Genomic DNA, 19,765 nt, shown 5'->3' with positions numbered 1-19,765 from the left:
AACATCTGCTTAAAAAGTGACTGAAAACTGACTGTGCCTGTCCTCAGCTTCAATCAATAAAAACATGCATCCGGGATAAACGAGCTCACTTTTCAGTGGCAGTACTCACTTTGGGGGAAGGTGTCATAACTGCTAGCTCATCTACCCTGAAGGATATCAGATGTGAGAAATTACACGGGTTAGCTCACAGCCGTCTTTGTTCAGTGTGTCAGAGAGGAGTGGAGAGACTTGAGCAATAGTCAAACATGAATCACGAAAAACCTAAACAAATGCAATTAAAATAATAATAAGAAGAAAAAACCCCAACAACCAAACACCACAATTATCAGCATTAGATGCTGCTCTTGGTGAAGACTGCCAAATACGTGCTCAAAAAATAGGTTGGAAGTGTCTGTTCTGGTCTAGCCTTCCCTGACTGAAGAGAAACAGGTCAGACAAAATGACTGTGATTTTGCTGAGTTTGGTAAAAGCTACATTTTAATAAGACTAGAAGGGTTCATGTGTCCCCAGCATGTACTTGAGTGGATTAGGCTTAGGAAGGTGCACAAAATGAGAGGGGACTGACCAAACCAACCCATGGCATTTGCTACATGCTGACAGCTGCTGCGAGTGTCAAATGAGCCCATCAAAATTCAGCTCAGGTCCCTGTCTGCTTGGGCTTGCCATTCATCAGGATTCAGGTAATTAATTTAAAAAATCTGATAAACTACAGTTAATGTTACCTTTATTATGAATCTCTTGTAATTTTTACTACTTACTTTGAGCACATTTTTTGCTGTAGTACCACGAAGAGACAAATGCAGAAAGATGACACTATTTTCCTTGGAGAGTGCAACAGCTTCTCGCAGCTATTGATCCCAGCTGGCTCCAAATGCAGCACAGGAGCATGTAAGAAAGGTCAGAAAAACAACCTCCACTGTTCGTTTCTTCTCAAGAGCCAGAGACAAATGCTTTAAAACAAGAATCAGTAATTTCCAAAATAATTGCTCAGGAGTATAAGTAAAATTGCATTCCCAATAACATTTGCAAATGTAGCAAGGCATGTCTTCAGTACTTTCTGCCAGGATCCTCTCTGCAGCCATACACAAATACCACACAGTTCTCCTGCCTAAATCCAATAGTCTCCAGAAAACCACACAAGTCTGACTGCATAATGCCAAGTAGTGCTTAAAATGAACAATTAATCCTTAATCTTAGTTAATGTATTTCCCTTTGTAAGAGGAATAAGGCACCCTTGCTTTTATCAGCTGGGATCTGAAATCAAAAGCGTAATTATGCTTTCTATTTGTGACTAAAGATACTGATCTGACAGGTAGGAGTAACCATAGATAAACAATATTTAAATGTAAAACCAGGTATTGCTTCTGGTTGAATTCACTTCAAATGAGCAGGTATCTACCAGTATCCTGGATGTACAAGCTAATGGAGAAGTAAATGTTTATTCTTTGGCCTCTGACAGAGTGCTTCACAGCCTTTTTATGTTTTGAAACTTAAATACTTGGGGAATTTTCTGACTTTGCTATAAGAACCTATGAGAGCACCTAATGACAGGGTTGGAAATACCAGAAATTAGGTTCTGTCCTCCTTTCTCTCATAATTTTTTTTCTTTCACCTATTCTTTTTTCTCTTCTTTTCTGAATTGCTGTAAAAAACCCAGCATATTAAAATATCCTAGTAATCAAGATTGTTCACCCAGGGTCTATTAAAGTCACAAGATGGAGTTGTCCGCTCCCCTAATTCTCTAAGGTGGACACTAAGTGGACACAGTAATTCAGTTACAAATAATTAGATAATTGTGATACAGTTCCTGCAACTGATTTTATTTCCATATCTCAAGACAAGGTCTTGAAATAGAGAAAGATGAAGGATGGGTGGCTTCACCTCATCTACGAGTGCTTTCACTCGATTGCTCTGAGATTTGAGTTCAGGCAGAGGGGTACTTGTTGCATCTGTAATCAGAACTGGTATAATTTTCTTTTTGTAAAACATAATTTATTTTCCTTATTCTCCTTCTATTGGAAGTGTTCCTGAAAATAACTAACTCTGTGTCACGGTGTGCCATAGTATTACAAGTCAAATGCAACTTTCTGAGATAAGATAATGAAAAAGTATCCTGAATCCCTCCAGCAGACTAATTTCTTCTGTTCTATTAAAAAATTTAAAAAAATTAAAAAAAAAAAAAAGGGAAAAAAGAAAAAATTAAAGACCTTCTTTTCTTTTCCCTAGAGGTTCATGGTATTATGTCCTTCAGGCTTTTTCTTCCCTAGGAAATGGCAGAAGCCTAGCGCATTGATTTGTTGGGCAAGGAAAACAGTCCAAATGCAGAATTAGCATCGACAAAACCAGAGTTTGACTAGAGTAAGTTACACCTCAAACCTTACAGACTAAATAAATGCTGAAGTAATTTTAATAAGCACTTTCCTTCTCTTAGACAAATCCCTTAGTATTCCTTTTAGCCCAGCTATTAACTCTTCAGTGTCACTAGTGTTTGAAGAGTTCCTATCCGATCTGGGATCAGGCTAAATCAGTGACACCGGAGACTCTCACATTACTGGGGTAAACAGCGATGGCCTTGCAAAGTCACACACTGGCTCTGGATGCAGCTGCTCCAAAAGTCCCTATGTCAAAAGTCAAGAAACTTGCCTGGGCTCCGAGGTTTGACCAAAGCCCCTGGGGATAGGGTTACAGCCACTGCATATTACTCTAATCAGTAAAATACAAGCTTCTTTTCATCAACAGCTAATCATAGGATGTCATTTGTCTCTAACTTCTTTCAGTTATCCTGACAGATGAGAGCATAATCATATAAATAAGAAATGACAGTTTACCAAAGAAGGTTAACATAAGGTCACAACCCTTTTTTATTTGACTTCTGGAGCTTATTCATGTGTGAAAACATGCTTTTGTAGTCATAGCCTCAGCATCCCTTACAGATCTTGACTTATGCCAATAATTGAGTTTTAAAATGTTATTTATGTTCAGAAAATACCATTTCTGATTTTTGTGATGTTTGAGAAGAATTGTTTTATGTTAGTATCAAATATTAAATGAGAAAATCTATACATCTCACAGTGTATCTCACTGACGTAAGCCATTTGTGGTACCTCTGCTTATCAAATAAGGAGGTATTGCACACACACACACACACACGCATTTCCTCTCCCTTCCTCAGACCAAGTTACACCTTTCTGAGCAAATCCACCCACAGACACTCTCCAGACTGCGCACAAAACACTGAATGCTGGTACAGACACATAGGACACAGAATCAGGCTGTTAGTCGTACATGCATAAATGTGATATATTAATTTGTTGTATTATTTGTGCAGTGATTTAAACCCACATCATTTTTCATCATTAATTTCCATCAGACACGTGAAAAGGGAGAGGTAAGCATGAGCTTTCTGTCAAAATCTGTAATGCCTTTGCAACTATCTGCCAGAAAATATTTCTCTGTCAGATAAGAAAACTGAAGTTCTGTCCATGAACACTGAAGAGTAAAATCTGCAGTACAACATGTAGATAATTAGTTTTGAAAGGCTAATCAGTTCACTGCTCTAGCTGACATTGCTGTATAGCTCTGGCTGGCATTGCTATATAGATGCACATGCCTTTCCCTTACTACAACTTGTCTCTTGATCTAAGAATCCCTCACTGAAATGAGGTACGGCTTTATATATCACATCATCTGAATGATACATCTGAATGATACAGCCAGGAGAGCCCCCAGTGGGTTAGAAAAAATCCTTACAAGCCTCGGAAGGAGTGTGGACCCCGCAAGAGTGGGGTGTCCCAGGCTGTGCTGTGCTATCCCCTTCCCCATGTGGCTCTAACCAGCTGCAGAACCACCTGAGAAAGGGAAGGTTTAGTCAATGCTGACAGCAGTAACTTGTTTTAAGATTATTTTGCCTATTTTATGGTGTTGTCTTGTGCATATTCCTGGAGCCTTGTGTCTTGCACACACTTTTGACACCCTAGAAGACAGAGATGCTGAGCATCTTCAGCTCGTTCCAGCTGTGAAATTAGGCCTTTGGGTCTCCTAAAATTGCTCACAAAACCCTCAGCTATTATTGATCAAATCAGCAGTACACTTCATTATGTGAATTTTTACCCGCTTTCCCTTCTTTAGCATTAAACAGCTACAAATGGCTAAAATATTATCTTTTTTTTAAATACAGTTATTTCCTGATGTCTTCCCTTTTTGTCAGATTGATGCTCCCCCCCCCCCCCGCAAAACAGGATCAATCTTCACACTAATAATGATTTTGTGAATAAAATTCGTACTACTTCCATGGTGGTTTTTTAACGATACACCTTATTTGTACCTTGGTTTGTAAAAAACCTGTACATCCATTGATCATTTCAGTCACCAGTGAAATAAAAACAACCATAAGATGGATAATAGGAGCAGAACAATAGTACAAATCTATTTAAGGTTTGAGTTTAGACTAAGGGGTAACATAAAGCACAATGATGCTATAAAGAAAGAAAGAATATAACTACCCAGAACAACTATAAGCCTTATTCCTCTAAAGATGCTGAATAACCTGAACGAGAAGCTGTTTTACTCTCATCTGCAAAATGACCTCTTTGTCCAATGCAGAAGCATCAATAAAACACCAATTCAGTATTACATCCTGAAAGACCAGCACCTTCCAGCAGCACACAGCGTTTTGTTTGAAAGATCACTTTTGCCATATGCAGCAATAAACCACTAAGTTACTTATATTGTAACATCTGATGCTAGAGGTTAGCTCAAGTTGGCCTTCTTGCAAGTCAGTATAGCCATACACTTATCGTCATTATCATCTTCACAAAAGTTCAGGTGGGATTAGTGTCACTGCTACGTTCACTTTTTTCCATGACTTGAGTGTTTCCAATTTATAGTAAGTTTCCATTTTTGTCTGAAGATTTTAAAAAGTGGCTTAAAACAAGCTTATAATATATTCTCCTGTAATTCCTGGTTAGAATCAAATATCTTAAGCTCTGTTTGAGTTTTTAAAGAATTTCAAAACACTAAAATTTAAAGTATATTTTCAGAATAAAAGAATTGTGCAGAATGAACACTAATTTAACTTACACAAAACTATTTTAAAGGAAACAGGACTTTGCATGCTGAGCAATTTAGGGTTACAATGAGTAGAATCCCTTCTTTCAAAAACTCAGGTTTTGGGCAACTTTTACACAGATCTGATAGCAGTAAGAAGTCATCAACATTCAAACGTATATGCCAGTTCATGGCCATATTACCAGCTAGTCCCAAAAAAAGGTAAGAGAAGGCTGAGGTGAAGTAGCAGGAATCTATGAATTGTGCATAGTATTTCTAGCTTGAGTTCTCAAAAGGCCAAAATGAAAGCATGGAGGACCACAAAGAAAAGCTTCTATCAAAATAAAATAACCATCTACAGCCTATTTACACTGTCAAGTTGGATATCAAATGATAGATTGCTGTGGAAAATAATTCTATCATCTTCTAGTGAAAAAAGGAGTGCAGCCAAATAAATTACAAAGTTAGGATAAAGCATACACCACAGCCAAGAAATACATTGCTTTGTACAAACCTTAAGGAATTTGTGAGATACTACGCAACAGAAAAAAGCCAGAGAAGATGGTTTCTTGTGAAAAGATGAAAATACAGTTCATGAAAACCTATCTAGTGCCTTTCATCTTGAGATAATCAAAAACATCAATGATATACTTACTGCAGCAATGAAATGCAATCGAGGGTGCAACCCAGGCACACAGCCAGTGCACACAAGATCATATGGCAGTGAACATTCATTACCTGTGTTAGAGCAGAGTTCAAGAAGAAGGAACTGCTCTGGCCTGCAATATAGTACACCTTGGTTACTTTACACCTCATCTCCTCTACCTTTTGCAGCATCTGATGATGCAAATTTGTAGTGACTGTAGGTCAACAGATCAGATGTGCATATTTACACCCAGTCTATGTTTACCAGCGTATCTTTAAGAAGTCTAACCAAAATTCATCATGTGTTCCAACATAAGCTTATGTCATGTTTTGCTTCTCCATAAAATCAAGCTTTTAGAAAGAACAAATTTTACCCTGTAATGCACTAACTAGACTTACATTTCCTTTAGGAGGAAGACAAATGGGTTTACATAGCATGTGGTTTTAAACCCTCTTTTATTCAGTTAATCTCTAGCTCAGTGGAACTGTGATTGAAATGCAAAAATGTATGCATATTTTTGGATAAGAACCATTTTGGTTTAGAGGCAGACAAAATGTTATCAAACATATACACGTTCAAGTTTTTAAATTGATGATGGAAATTCCATAATCAGAACATGGCACAGCCAATCCAGGTTAAGTAATAACATTTTTTTCAAAAAAGAAGAAAACAAAATCCCAACCCTTTGAACTGTTTTTACAGTTGTATCTTAATAATCCAGACAGGAGAAGATCTGCACTCTTGACAAGTCTGAGTATACTCTCTTCAGCTGGCTCCAGATAAAAACTACCATTTTCTTTTCCTTTCCAATGTCTTCTCTGATTTCTTAATAGCAGTGACACACAGTACAAAATATTACCTCTGCATGATTTTCCATCTTCCTCCAGTTTCTGGCCAGCTGGACATTTGCAGTGGTAGCTGCCAACAGTATTACAGCACTGGTCATGACAGCCACCATTCTCCATGGTGCACTCATTTACATCTGTCAGAAGAAAGTGAACAGCAGTCACTAAAGAGTCAGCATTGACCACGTTACCTGGTTATTTGAGGACAATCGTGTACAATGCTGATGTGACAAAACGAGAACATTACTGAGATGTACAGCTAAGAGCCCTAAAAGCAACCACAGGAGCAGTGACTGCCACCTATGTCACTGTGATTCCCAACTCCACCAAGAGGTGCAATGGGGGGATTTTACTCCCTCAGTTTTACGCCAGGTAAGCCACAGAGTACACCTGGCTCCAGCTGCAGGCTGTACCCGACTCACTAACTCCCTATCTCTGTGCAACAAGATCAGAAACAATCTTTATACTCTTATTGCTACCAGGCTCCCTTGTGTATTAGGTTGTTTCTAGCAGTTATAGCAGATGAGAAACCTCTGAAAGGTGGTAGTATTTTGAATCAATTAAGGTCCTCTTTCCTTCAGATATGTGTGCACTAGTATCTACACACCTTAGTTTTTCACCTGATCAAATTAAGTGCTTGCGGGCATGCAAAAATAGAACTTTACAAATATAAATGAAGAATGTTAAAGAACCACATAAATAAATAAGTAAACAGGCAATGTCTGAAGAAAAATCAATAGTAAAGACATTTGCTTTTTAACCTATGTACTTATACACCCTACATAAGAGTTTCTGAGGAAATGTGTTAGAAATCACCAGGCCAGTAATACTGCTCTGTTGAACAGGATCAGAGACAACAGATGGTATGGAAATATTTCCAAACTAGAGTATTTGTCAAACAGGGTAGAAAATGTAACAAAACCAGCGGGTATTTGCTGCACTGATTTCACGTATCCTGGAACGTATGCTTGTACCATTGCTTTCTTGCTTGTTTTGCTCTCTCTGAAGTGCTAATATCACAGAGAGATGTAATTCCTCAGTGCAGGGACAGCAAAGAAACTTCATAAGGATAATGGGCTTGAGGTATCTTTTTTTCAGTGTTTAGACATATGTCTTGAACTGACTTGGTGGCAGAGCAGACCTCCTCAGCATGTTGGAAGGGGAAAGCCAGGGATAAGGGGACGAGCTACATTAGCAAAGCCTGGCACAAGGACACAGGTGACAGATCTCAGATCTGCAAGGCCTTTGGCACTGGTAGAAATCACACATTACATTCAGGCTAGAAAGCAAGAAAAGCAGAGAGGAGGAGAATGATTAAGCAACAGAAGATAAGCATCATCATGACTGTAAAAATCACAGGCAGTAACTTTATCCTAGTGGCATTTCACATCTTTGATGGGGAAATGCAGCTTTTTTAAAAACTTCTGATTAGAGTCTGGTCAAAAGAAATACAAAGTGCTGTAAAGACAAATAAAAAGAAAAAAACAACTACAAACAAACAAACAAAAAACAACCAACCAAAACCCTTTCACATTCATGCAAGAGAAGCGAGGGCCTTTCGGCTGCAATCCTTAGCTGTTAAAGACTAAGATTTACCAAGATCTGTTAGTTCTTCAAAGAGCTTGAGCTTAACTTTACTAGCTCATTTCTGATCTTGGCTAAAAAGCACAGGTTAAGACATTTTTGAGGAGGTTTCAGACTATTAAAAAGCTAAGAGAGAAGTATATCATGAAATGCAAACATTTACTAAAGTGCAGCTGAAGAGGCACAAACTTACTAAAATCATCTCATTTCTTTACAGTTCTAAATTCAGTGTAATGACTGACCCAACAAAATTTTCTTTGTCCTCAGTGACAGTGAAAAACACTGGCAAGCTATAGTAAAAAAAAAAAAACAAAAACAAAAACAAAACAAAAAAAAAAAAAAAAAAAAAAAAAAAAAAACAAAAACAACAAAAAAAATTCAGTTATCTCTGAGCTACACAACTAACAAAATCTCAACTCATGTGAAGTCAGCAAAGCTCTCCTCAATTTCCTGGGAACATAATTTAGACAGAAACTTTTCAGAAGAAAAACACTTCCCCTCCCCTCTCCAAGATGTAAAAACAAATCATATAAAAATAAGACATTCATCTGTTCACTTCTCTTCAGCAAGAGATGGAGAGAACATATGACAAGCAACAGATTTTAGACATATTCCTCAAAGCACTGGAAGAAAGCACGCTAGCGCTGAGCATTGTGCAGAAGATCGACAAAAGAGGCATGTTCCAAGTGATTTACTCCCCCTAACTAGGAGACATCTTGATGTGCCTTGTGGTAATAAACAGTAATGAGCCACATAATAACCCTGCTCCACAGCTTCAACTTCTATTTATACTAACAGTATTGAGAGCTAATAAAATCTCTTGCTCTTTTTATTTTTTAAACAAAATAATGAGAAGAACTATTTTATTCTTTTACACTGTGCTCGGCACCTACAATGCTACGTGACCTCCTAGAATAAAATATTGACTAAGTGATGTGGTTTACAATATACAGTCCAAATTATTAAAACCAGTGTCTCTATTTTGAACCTAAATACTGGAAGAAAACCTTTCTAGCTGAGGAGCTAATCATTATCCTCTTGATTTTGCTAGGATGTAATACGTTCAGCAGTATATAGTGCTATTGCATACTAATGTACAGAATGTTTTTCCTTTTGATTGCAGTGTGTTTCTATGAGCAGTCAGAAGTCTTTTTCTTTCTTGTTCAGCATAAAATGCTGTCGTCCTCCTGTAAGTTTTGCCACTCACAAAAGTATTAGTGCTATATGACTGATAACCTCATCTTCTTCTTTCAACTCTGTCTTCCTAATGCTCTGTCCTAGATTTCCTTGTCTCTGCCTTAATACCTGTTTTCATCCTTTGATGAAATGTTTTCATCCATTTCTTTGCTGCTTCTTACACCAGAAATCCACTGCTTTTCCTATCATATGCAGACAACCTGACTTTTCATCCACATGTCTCTAAAACAAATACCTCATTTACAGCTAATCATCATAACACAGAAATTATAGTTTATATTAAGACACCAAAATAAGCTTTTTGATACAGCTTTATTCCTATTACAAAGCACTCGCACTTGAACAAATACACTTGGTAGTTAGAAAACACATTAGTTTTAACCTTAATGTCATGAAAATTTGCTCTCTATGCATCTGTGTCCCTCACTGTACTTTCTCCTGTACAAGACCCTCACCATTAGCTGTACCTTACCAAGTTGTTTTGTGCAACTCAGTAAAAAAGGTCAGATATTGCTTCTGTCCAAGAAGCATTAAAATAAACCAGCTGAATGTGAAGCAATAAAGAATGTGTTTTACATTTGTAAAAAGACAGTTCGTATAGCTCTTATAAGCCACAATCAGCTTTTCTATATTCCTAAAACAGAGTAGCCAGAATTTTAAAATCTGAGTACAGCTTTGCCACTGTAAAAAAAAAAAAAAAAAAAAAATAAAAGAGAGAGAGAGAGAAAAAAACCCCAACAAACCCCACAACAAAACCAATTCTGACAAATGATAAATTTCTGTCTGCTTTCCATATTCAATGTCACTCAAAGTTGCAAATATATTTGCCTTTTGAATAGCAAGAAAAATCACAAACTTTCTGACAGGTAACAAGTCTGCCATTCAGGTCTGACAAAGTTCAATGTGATCAAGACTATCAATCCACCTGTAATGACATGCCATAGGTGCTTCAAACAAAAAACAAACAAACAAAAAAAAAAGTGATGTTTGCTACTTCACTGCTTCACAACTATTTATAGGGCCAATGTTACAACACAAAAACATGGGACATACTCTATGTGAGCTTTCAATCCCTCCACGTGAAGTCTTAAGGCAAAAAAATTTGAAAAAACCTTCATTAAGATTAACTTGATATTAACTTTATAAATGATCTGTCTACCATACATGTGGACAAATATCCATAGCATTTTTTAAATGCACTAGTATGCCAAAACGTGGATTGTAGACACGTGCCTATGTCCCACACTTCCTGCACATGCAGTATTATAGAATGTGAAAAGGTATTCATTATTCCTCTGTTTAAAGATCTTGTCAAATATTTGATATGTAAGGGATCATGCCTTTTTCATGAAATGGACCACCTTTGTCCAATTAAATACGCCTAGGAGCTGTATGCTAAATGAAGAAGGACTGATTCCAATCCCTTTCCTTCTCTATTCTTGTTTAATGCTACTCACTCCCTGTCTGAAAATACCACACAGCAGAGCAAATCAGAGATCCTTGGATCCAGGGAAAATAACCCTTCATGAAGTTTTTATAGGTTATTTCAGATTTCCTACAAATAAATGAAAACTATATCTAAAAGCAGACACTGGACAAAGTTTTTCATTGGTAATTCCAATTCTAAATCTAATAGAAGCGAAGTGCACTGTTACTAGCTCTCACATATAGCAAGTAGATGAAGGGAAAAAAAAAAAAAATCAGTCTGAAAAGCAGGATATTTTCATCTCATAGAATCACAGAATGGTTTGGGTTGGAAGGGACCTTAAAATTCATCTAGTTCCAAACCCCTGCCATGGGCAGGGATACCTTCCACTAGGCCAGATTGCTCAAAGCCCTGTCCAACCTGGCCTTGAATTAGGGCAGAAGTCTCCTCTCCACACCTCTGTGCTAAGCTACTGGTGAAGGCTGCAGCTCTGCTGGTCCTCTACATGGAGCTGAATTCATTATCTTTAAAAACCTGCCAAGGCTTAAGCCTGCCCTGACTGCATGACTGGACAACTTGCTCTAGGAGAAAGCATCTGTACTGAGTAGGAACCACCTACAAGGAGAGGCCATTGTGGGAAAACAAACAATTTTATTCTGGCAACAGTTTGGATGTTTAGATCTATGGGACACACCAGCTAACTGCCTACAGGTTAAAGTATTTTAAAATATATTTTACCTATACAAGTTTATGCAATATACATTAATATAAAGATTCATTTTGAAGATAACAAAGAAAATCTCGTAACTGCAGCCAAGTAATACAACCCATTTTCCAAGGTTTCTATATTTATCAGCTGTTTATGAGCAACAACTTTATTTATTTAATGCAACCACATGCAAACTTGCCATTTCAGTGACCAGCCCCGGGGCTACCCTGTTCTCTGACCCATAAGCTGCTGACTTCAGTGCATGTCAGAGCTCACTGGATTTGTAATGAATCACTGAAGTGGATAAAATCTGTAAAATCATTCACATTGTTATTGCAGTAAAACAAGAACAAAGCCCACCACCCTGGAGAGGAGAGGTTATTTTGATTAGTTTAAAAGTGTTAGGCTAACACACCATGCTTCAGTTAGGGGTCAAACTAATGAGAACATATTTATTTAGGAGGAAGACAGCATTTCACTAATAACACTCCTTCTCAGTTGGGAATTTCTCCTGAAGATGGTCTGATTTCAAGAATCTAAATGTTAAATATCTTTATCTAAGAAAAATGTTCAATTACTCTTTCTAACAGGCACTGGCTGCTTATATTAACTTTAACAGCAATTTAGAGATGTAAATTCCTAACTCATAACTAACACATTCAGGTACAAAACCCTCATAATGGTTAGAATCAAAGCCTAAATACAGTTTATAATGTGCAACTTAAGTGCACCTATATGGGTTTCTTAATATATCTGAGTGCCTGGTACTTGAACAAAGGAGTGTATATGCAACTGTATTACAATTCACTTTTATAAGGAGGTGTTTTAGGTGAGTGTCTGTAAACTACAATACACACTTAAATTCTCATTTATAGATCTAAATGATTTGATTAATTTTTTTAGAAGTGCTAAAGATCCAGGAAATAGGTAGTTCCTTAGTTACGGTTTTAGATGCTGTTATTTTAAATTATGGCCAAGATGGTCTGCAACCAAAACCATATGTCTAAAAAATCCTGAAACTACAGAAAATCAATTTGAACTTTAAAGGCGACTCACTGCTATGACTCAATGATGTAGTTCATGCGAATGCATACAACCGTATATGACAGCAACATTATACGTAAATATATATTTTATATACATATATGTATATAAAAAAATACATATATATAATAAGCAAATGTACTGGACAGGTTTTCGAACACAATGCTCAGACTCCAAAGACTGCATTTGTCTTTTTCTTCATTTTGTGCAAGAGCTTTGTAACAATTGTCTTTGAACAGTAATTGTCTCTAAAACATCACTTCCAGTCCTAACCGTAAATTATCTGCCTGAATATAAAACAAAGCTGCTCATTCTGATAGTCAAGCGCAGTCCTACACGTGTATTGATTAAGCACTCTTAAAGCTTTATTAGGTTTACTTCCTCTACAAAGTCAATAACAGGATGAATATTTCTTCTTGTGCTGTTATGAAGTATCATAAATCTGAGCTGTTATTAACAAGTGTCTGATTAGTGGAGCAAACTTCGCTGAGAGTTTGGCACAGACTCTTTGTGCGCGAACTCCCAGAAGACACCCATCATTGCCCTTGTCTCCATTGGCAGCTGTAGTACTTGTGCTTTCACAACTTATCACCCCCTTCTTATTTTTTATGCTTTAAAAATAAATAAATAAATAGATAAATAAATTACTGCTACACTCATTCCTCTTTATCCCCATGTCACATTTGTATACGCAAAGAACATCAGTCATGTAACAAATGCATGCATGGCCCACACTCCCCCAGGATGTGGGTCTCTGCCATGGTTTGCTTTCTTTCATTACTAGGGCACTAAAAAATTCCATTTTATTAAACTTAGATGCAAAACCAAAAATCAAACAAAGCCCCTTGTTAAACATACTTCTCTAGTATTAATTTTTCCTCATTAAAATCATCATCTGAAGAAAAAAACAGATTCATCAATCATTTGTACTTGCTCACATTAGGAAAAACTGCTTTGAAGTCAGAATGAAATTCTGCAGAGGGAAAAAACCAGGCTCAAAGTTTAAACAAGTGAAACAACAAACTTTTAAAACCCAAGATGCTGGGAAGCACTGCTGTGCTAGACTGGACCTTTAGTTTGTCTCATGCAACAGCAGAGAATTCTTGATGCCGTGCTGAGGGTACAGAGATGGCCTGTTCCACCCAAGCTTTCCATTAACTGAAGACTAAACTCACTTCTGATAATTGGCATTTAAAAATGCTTTTAAAATTTCTATCACTGGTTATGGCAGTCCTCTGTAACCATATACATAGCTGCTCTCTCTTTTTTTTTTAGCCCAAACCCAAACTGTTATGTGAAAAAATACCAGCTTTTTTTTTTTTCCCTTGTCCCTCTTTAAAATTCTCTATCAAGCAGGAATGACTATTTGCTAATAGTGAAATGCAGGATCTAAATCATGCACAAAGTTTTCCTTTCTGCACCAACTAGAATAACTAAAATGAGAAGTGTAGTGGGGAAAACTATCACAGTACAATGAAATCCTGTAATCATACTCATTCTTAAAATACCTTGTCTGGGAAAGTGTATGAATAATGCAACTAAGCATCCCAGAACATCTGAATTAAGCAACAACAGACTAACAGATGCTAATTGGCAGTGATTTGAGATGATTGTGGAGCATGGCTGGAACTATGATTACAAACAGAGCTTACACATCCAGCCCAAACCTCAAGTACCGTTGCTGCAATTAAAGATATTTTATTAAATTAGGCAAGTGTTTGCCTTTGCCTGCTATGATGGCTATAAGCAAACATAAAAGAAAGCATCGTTTGCTGTACTGCAGCTTTCCTTACATGATTGCTCTGCCAAGATGAATTTCTTTCTGCTTCAACTTTTCATACCACAACATGGAGCCTTTTTAGAAAGAATTCAGGACTTCGCAGTGCCATCCTTAAAAAGCCCTTGCTTTTGTCTAAAAGTGCTTTTGTCCTAAAATGCATTCTCTTTGCGATACATCTAACTTCCAGTACCAACAATGCTGGTTATGTACACAAAACCAAGAAAAGATTTGGAACTTCAAAAGTTTGATTTCACAGTGTAAGCCCTTACACATTTTGCAGGCAGGTAAACATTCTTTACAGATCATTTCCAAAGCAGTGATTTATTAGCAAGACTTCAAGACTTTTAGCAATCATTTCTTTTATGCTTTAAGTGCTAAATCCCAAGCATAAATTGCAAACACAAGCCAGGAGGTTGACTCCAGCCAAACCGAGTCCTGGTGTCTAAAGGGGAGTTCGCAAAGTGCACTTTGAACCAGAGACAGGCTTGCTTCTTGCTGCCTTCTGCTCTCCCGGGTAAGAAAATCAGTAGAAGATATCAGTCACTGGGTCACAAACTAAGGCTAGCTCTTTCCATTATTTTCTATTATTCCCAACAAGATGCCCAACTTTCCTCTCTTGCTGCTGTATCTCAAGAAAATTTACATGCAGAACTTCTGCCTTTCCTCCCACTTCCTATGATTTCCTATGAATCAGAGCTGAATTTAAAAGGATACAGAAAAAACAGGTATGCTAGGTCATTTCTAAAAGCTTAGCATTTACAGTCATTTGGATTTTTATAAATCGCCATAAGAACTAGTTGCTTCTATATTAAAAAAAAAACAAAAATCAAGGCTATGAAAAACTATGGAGCATCACAGGCCAAGACAGCTGAAGAGTGACAGCCAGTATATGTAAGTGTAAATAACCTGAAGGTACCCATGGGTTAACTAGTGACAACATTGGTTAACTAGTGACAGCATCTGCGAGACCAGACACAAGCTCAGAGACACACAGCAGTGGCATCAAAAAGGAACAGCAAGGAAACAAAAGCAGCAGCTCCTGCATTCTGCTCAACCTATATTTTTAAGAGATTTAAGGACTCTTGTCCTACAAAAAGCACTTCAATAGTCCAACACATAAATAACAAAAGCAGAGATAGAGGTGTACGTTGTTGATGCCTTTCAGACTCACCAGGCTAAAAGGTGAATGAACAGTTTCAAACGTACATAAATATGCCTGCTCCAGGTAAAACCTGTAATGATGGGTCAGATTCTACCAATTCACTGGTGGCATACTTTGGTGCCCCTGTGGAAAATGGGATGTTTAAAAGCTCTGCTGTACTATTACTTGAAAATCTATGTATAGCAATAATTTGAGTTTGCAACACCAAGAATCTGGAGCAGGGCGAGCTCGAGCCAGCAGCATGCAGGAACAGTGAATTGGGAGTTGTGAAAACAGTTTAAAGCCACTCCCCCTTGTCTTACCACTAGTCCAGAAGTTGCTGCTTAACACACAAACAGGCTGATGATTACAACAGTATGGTCTGTTACAGCTAGCAAATTAAGCAGCTTAAATTTCAGGGCAGTCCTATTGTAATAAGCCAGTTCCTTACGAACTATTCTTTTTCATAATATAAGTAACCCTGGGACTAAGCACATGAGCAAATTAGTTAATTTTTCACATGAATAATGAAAACCTTCCCCCTTCCTTACCCCCCAAACCATTACAAACTGAAGTGAATGTAAAAGACTTCTCAGCAGAGAAAGGATGATGTATGCCCAGCTTCTTGGTTTAGAATTAGAATTCATTATTGAGATTTAAATGGAAGCCCCTATTTTCTTATTTTCTTAATAGTTGTCCTTGCCAGTCAATGTCAATCACTGGTAGAACAGACTCTGCTCATCATCAGATACAGCCTGGAATTAGATCAAACAACAGTGAATGACAGGCCTCTGCTACTGACTTAAATGGGTTAAATATTTCTTTCCTCCTATGTCCTCCTTAATATTCCCCCCTATCTTTTGTTTTCCATTTCTAGAAGATCTTCCTAACAGTTACAGGGGCAGAATTATTCACTGCCCTGACAAAAATCCTGTAATAATTGTAAAGTCATCTTACCTTCCACTACAGAAAATAACTTTTCTGTAATCATTCCCTGCATGACTGAAACACAACCATACAACCAGGTCATTCATTTACAAGAGACATAAATGAGAACTCATTATTTGGTTTACACAGATATATGCTATTACCACTTGGCTGCACTCAGTCACTCTGTCTTCTAGTAACTGATCTTGTGTGTCAAGGGCAAAGGAACCCACAAAAAATAAAAAAAGCAAACAAAAAACAAACCAAAACTTCATCAGTTTAATTTGTAGAGGAACCCAAGGGAAGTCATTATTTCCAGAGACTTCCAGAGACTAATTTGTCTTCTGAATTCTTCTAAGTTATCTGACACCAATGGGTGCTTGTTAACTATTGCTTATTGTGACTGCAGGGCAGGTTTGCTAAGGAGCACAGCAGGTGAGCAGCGTTATTCAGTGCTGAGCACCTCGATGAGAGGGACCCACTGGTTGCTTCAGAAAGGCAGCTATTTCATTTAGTGTTAAATGAGAGCTAAGTATTTCAGAGAGGTCTGGATCCTTCTCACCAGAAATGGCAGTGAGGTGAGCATCCTTTAACTGAAAGGGAATTCCCACTAAGGAATTCAAGCAGGACACATAAACTTGGATATGGAGTTAAAGTTGTAAAACCTGTAATGATGGGTCAGCTTGAAGGAAGAGAGATGTACAAACCATTACTTGCATACAGTTTTTACCAGTGACAAGCTCAAAGCAAAGGATGGAAAAAATAAGATTTTCTTTTTCCAGTCAAATTAACAACGAGTAGCAGAGAACAGCTGTGATTTCTTGGGGCCTTTCCCAGCAGAACAGCACAGAGCTCTCCTTTAAAACAAACAAATCAGGCTCCGCATGACAGTGTAAGTCAGACACTGCAGAAAGAACAATTTGGCAGAAAGCTACCTCAGCCTGATACTGGCATTTGAACCCGGGACCTTCACTGCTTCTGCCAGCACATGTGTTCACCACGTGTAGCAGCTGTTGTTAGCAGAGGTAGCAGCCATAATTTTACAGTCTGGGAGTTCTGGTTATAAAAATATGTGATCTCAAGGCTTTTAAACTGTCAAATGTCAAAGGTGATCACAGGCAGAAATTAGAGGGCTGAACTTGTTAATCCTGCATTGCTAAAACTGACTCATACCAGAGCCAGAAAGAGCAAGATTCATGTAACCCAAACTTTACATTCTGGTTCCCAATCCAAACTAAATTTACCTTTTAAATCTATCTGGATGTCAGGCATCTGGTTTCAATGGAGAGCCATACCCATTTTTTCCAGGGGTCAAAACCAAAAATGAATTTGCATTTGTGTTTTCAGCAAGGGATCAGTGAGATGGTATAAGTCTTCAAAGTTCCTACATCAATTGGTCTTTTCAAACATGATCATTTTACACCTTACAACCTGCATTCCTCTACCTCTACCTCTCACCCCACAAACACTGCTCCTCACTATTAACAAAAGGTATTCCATTTTAAAATCTTAAATAACACACTCTTATAAAATTGATGGATTTAGGATAACCAACTATATTTTCTGAACAGCAGTAAGGTCAAAGTATTACATTTAATACTCCTAAACAGAACATATATTAGAGATAAATTCAAAGTTTTTAAGATCTATTGTAGATATTTACTATATTAAAAACAGACATCAAAGGGCATACATTATTAAGGGACAGAAGAATCCAAACACAGCCATGGAGGCTATGTGGAAATACATATGTAATCCACCTGGCACTTGTGTGCAGCATACGTAACTTCAGCAAAGACAAGTATATTCCACGGAAACATATATTATTTGGAGTTTGAGTCCAGTTTTCATAAGAGTGGGGAAACAAATCAGTAAATATGTTTACCTTGATATTTTAGCTCACACTTACAGAGCACTCCAGAGCATCTAATTTAACTGAACCTCTTCAAACCAAACGCTTCAGGCTCTTCAGAAAGCAGAAAAACAGTTGTACAACATACGTCAGAAGAATCCAAGGCTGAACAGCTTGGCCTGAACATCCCCCAGACTGGTTTGAGCACCAAGAGCTTTCTTGCTATATGCAAGTCCCTCCTAAACGTGAGCATCTAAGCCATAGGTCGATGCCAAGTTCTCAGCTCAGGTTTCCACATTTGGAATTTCACCCTTTTGATTCCAATCAAAAAATAAATTCCTCACATTCAGCCAGACTAATTAATCTTTTGCATGGAAGAGACAGCCAAATTCACTCTGATGCACAAAAGGGAAGTGTGATATATGAGCAAAGTACATGTATAGTATAATGTTACGGATGGTTCTGAAAATCTAGCCAGAAACATACGTTGCTCCTAACATCATAGCTGTTGCCAACAGTTACCACCTAATGTTGTCTGAGAGACTGCAGTGATCTCATGTTCAAAGGAAAAGGCAAAGACTCTGGTATCTCAGATACCTCACTGTGATTACTGAAAGCAACAGCGAATTTTTAAGAACTGGAGAACATTCCTAGGGAAAGCAGCGATCATCTTCATGTGGGATGCATTCACTGCATGTGTGTCCCTGTGTTACTTAAAAAACAACACACCACTGCAAAATCCTGAAAGTTGGCCGGGAAGCTTTCTGGCAAAAGAACTGACGCAGCGGGGCCATCAAGCTGATCTTCAATTACAGGATACTGAAATTGTGACTCTTTCTGTGCAACTGTACCACCTCTTTGGCCCACATAGAAGCTTAAAAGGCCTTATTTTACTAAATACTTACACCTCTTCTCCAAGGGTACCCACATTAGGAGCATTAAACAGTGAAAAGCACTGATAACATGTGGACACTTCTGCACATCTCTTTTTTTCAATTCAGGAAAGTTGTGAACAGTGACCAACACAAGTAACACTAAAACCTGGTTACTACCGCACTAGAGCAAAAGGCCACAGGAGGAATTTAACAGTTTAACTAAACAGCAACAACATAAAGCTAAGCAGGTTTGTTTGGGAGTTTTAGACAACCCAAAATCATTAATGGAAATTGTTTTAGCAACTGGCCTTTTTACCGAGTAGCTAATCGTCATGCTAGTATAGCCCACAACTCAACTTCCCACTGGGTATTAGAGAGGCTTTAGTGAGATATTCTGTGGTGACAATTCCTGACACTTGGAGAGACCCCGACCCAGCATACACCTCTGCCAGATCCATGATTGTTCCACTCAGGATCAGGTCAGATGTCCCAGCTGCAGTGCAGTCACCCATGTCTCAGTGACACTCTCAGTCTTTGCACCAGTGTGGACAAGTGGTCACCAGAAACAGGAGGATGAGAGGACAACCACAGCCCAGAGAGGAGAGACAGCAGGGAAGACAGCCAAGCATAGAGAAGTTCAAAGGGAATTTGGCTCATTTTCCAGTACTTGTGTCCTCCATGCTGTAGCCTCCC

The 19,765-nt window shown here is 37.9% G+C and overlaps 1 protein-coding gene across 9 annotated transcripts in view; it reads right to left on the bottom strand.

Moving 5' to 3' along the window:
* Nucleotides 1-19,765, bottom strand: part of LOC115611793 (multiple epidermal growth factor-like domains protein 6) — a 213,722-nt gene that overhangs the window by 93,530 nt on the left and 100,427 nt on the right. For 8 of the 9 annotated variants that reach the window (XR_003992699.1, XR_003992698.1, XM_030495230.1 and 5 more), the window contains exon 5: nucleotides 6,552-6,674. The exons of the other annotated variant lie outside the window; for it this stretch is intronic. Coding sequence is in view for 6 of the 8 variants with exons in the window: in XM_030495230.1 (XP_030351090.1) it covers nucleotides 6,552-6,674 (123 nt within the window). In the remaining 2 variants the exon portion in view is untranslated. The remainder of the gene's footprint in view (nucleotides 1-6,551; nucleotides 6,675-19,765) is intronic. 9 annotated transcript variants of the gene reach the window in all.

Source organism: Strigops habroptila, chromosome 8, assembly GCF_004027225.2.
Source record: "Strigops habroptila isolate Jane chromosome 8, bStrHab1.2.pri, whole genome shotgun sequence".
In the NCBI taxonomy this organism is placed as follows: domain Eukaryota; kingdom Metazoa; phylum Chordata; class Aves; order Psittaciformes; family Psittacidae; genus Strigops; species Strigops habroptila.
The sequence above is the reverse complement of the archived record's forward strand: the minus strand, read 5'-3'. Positions and strand labels throughout refer to the sequence as shown.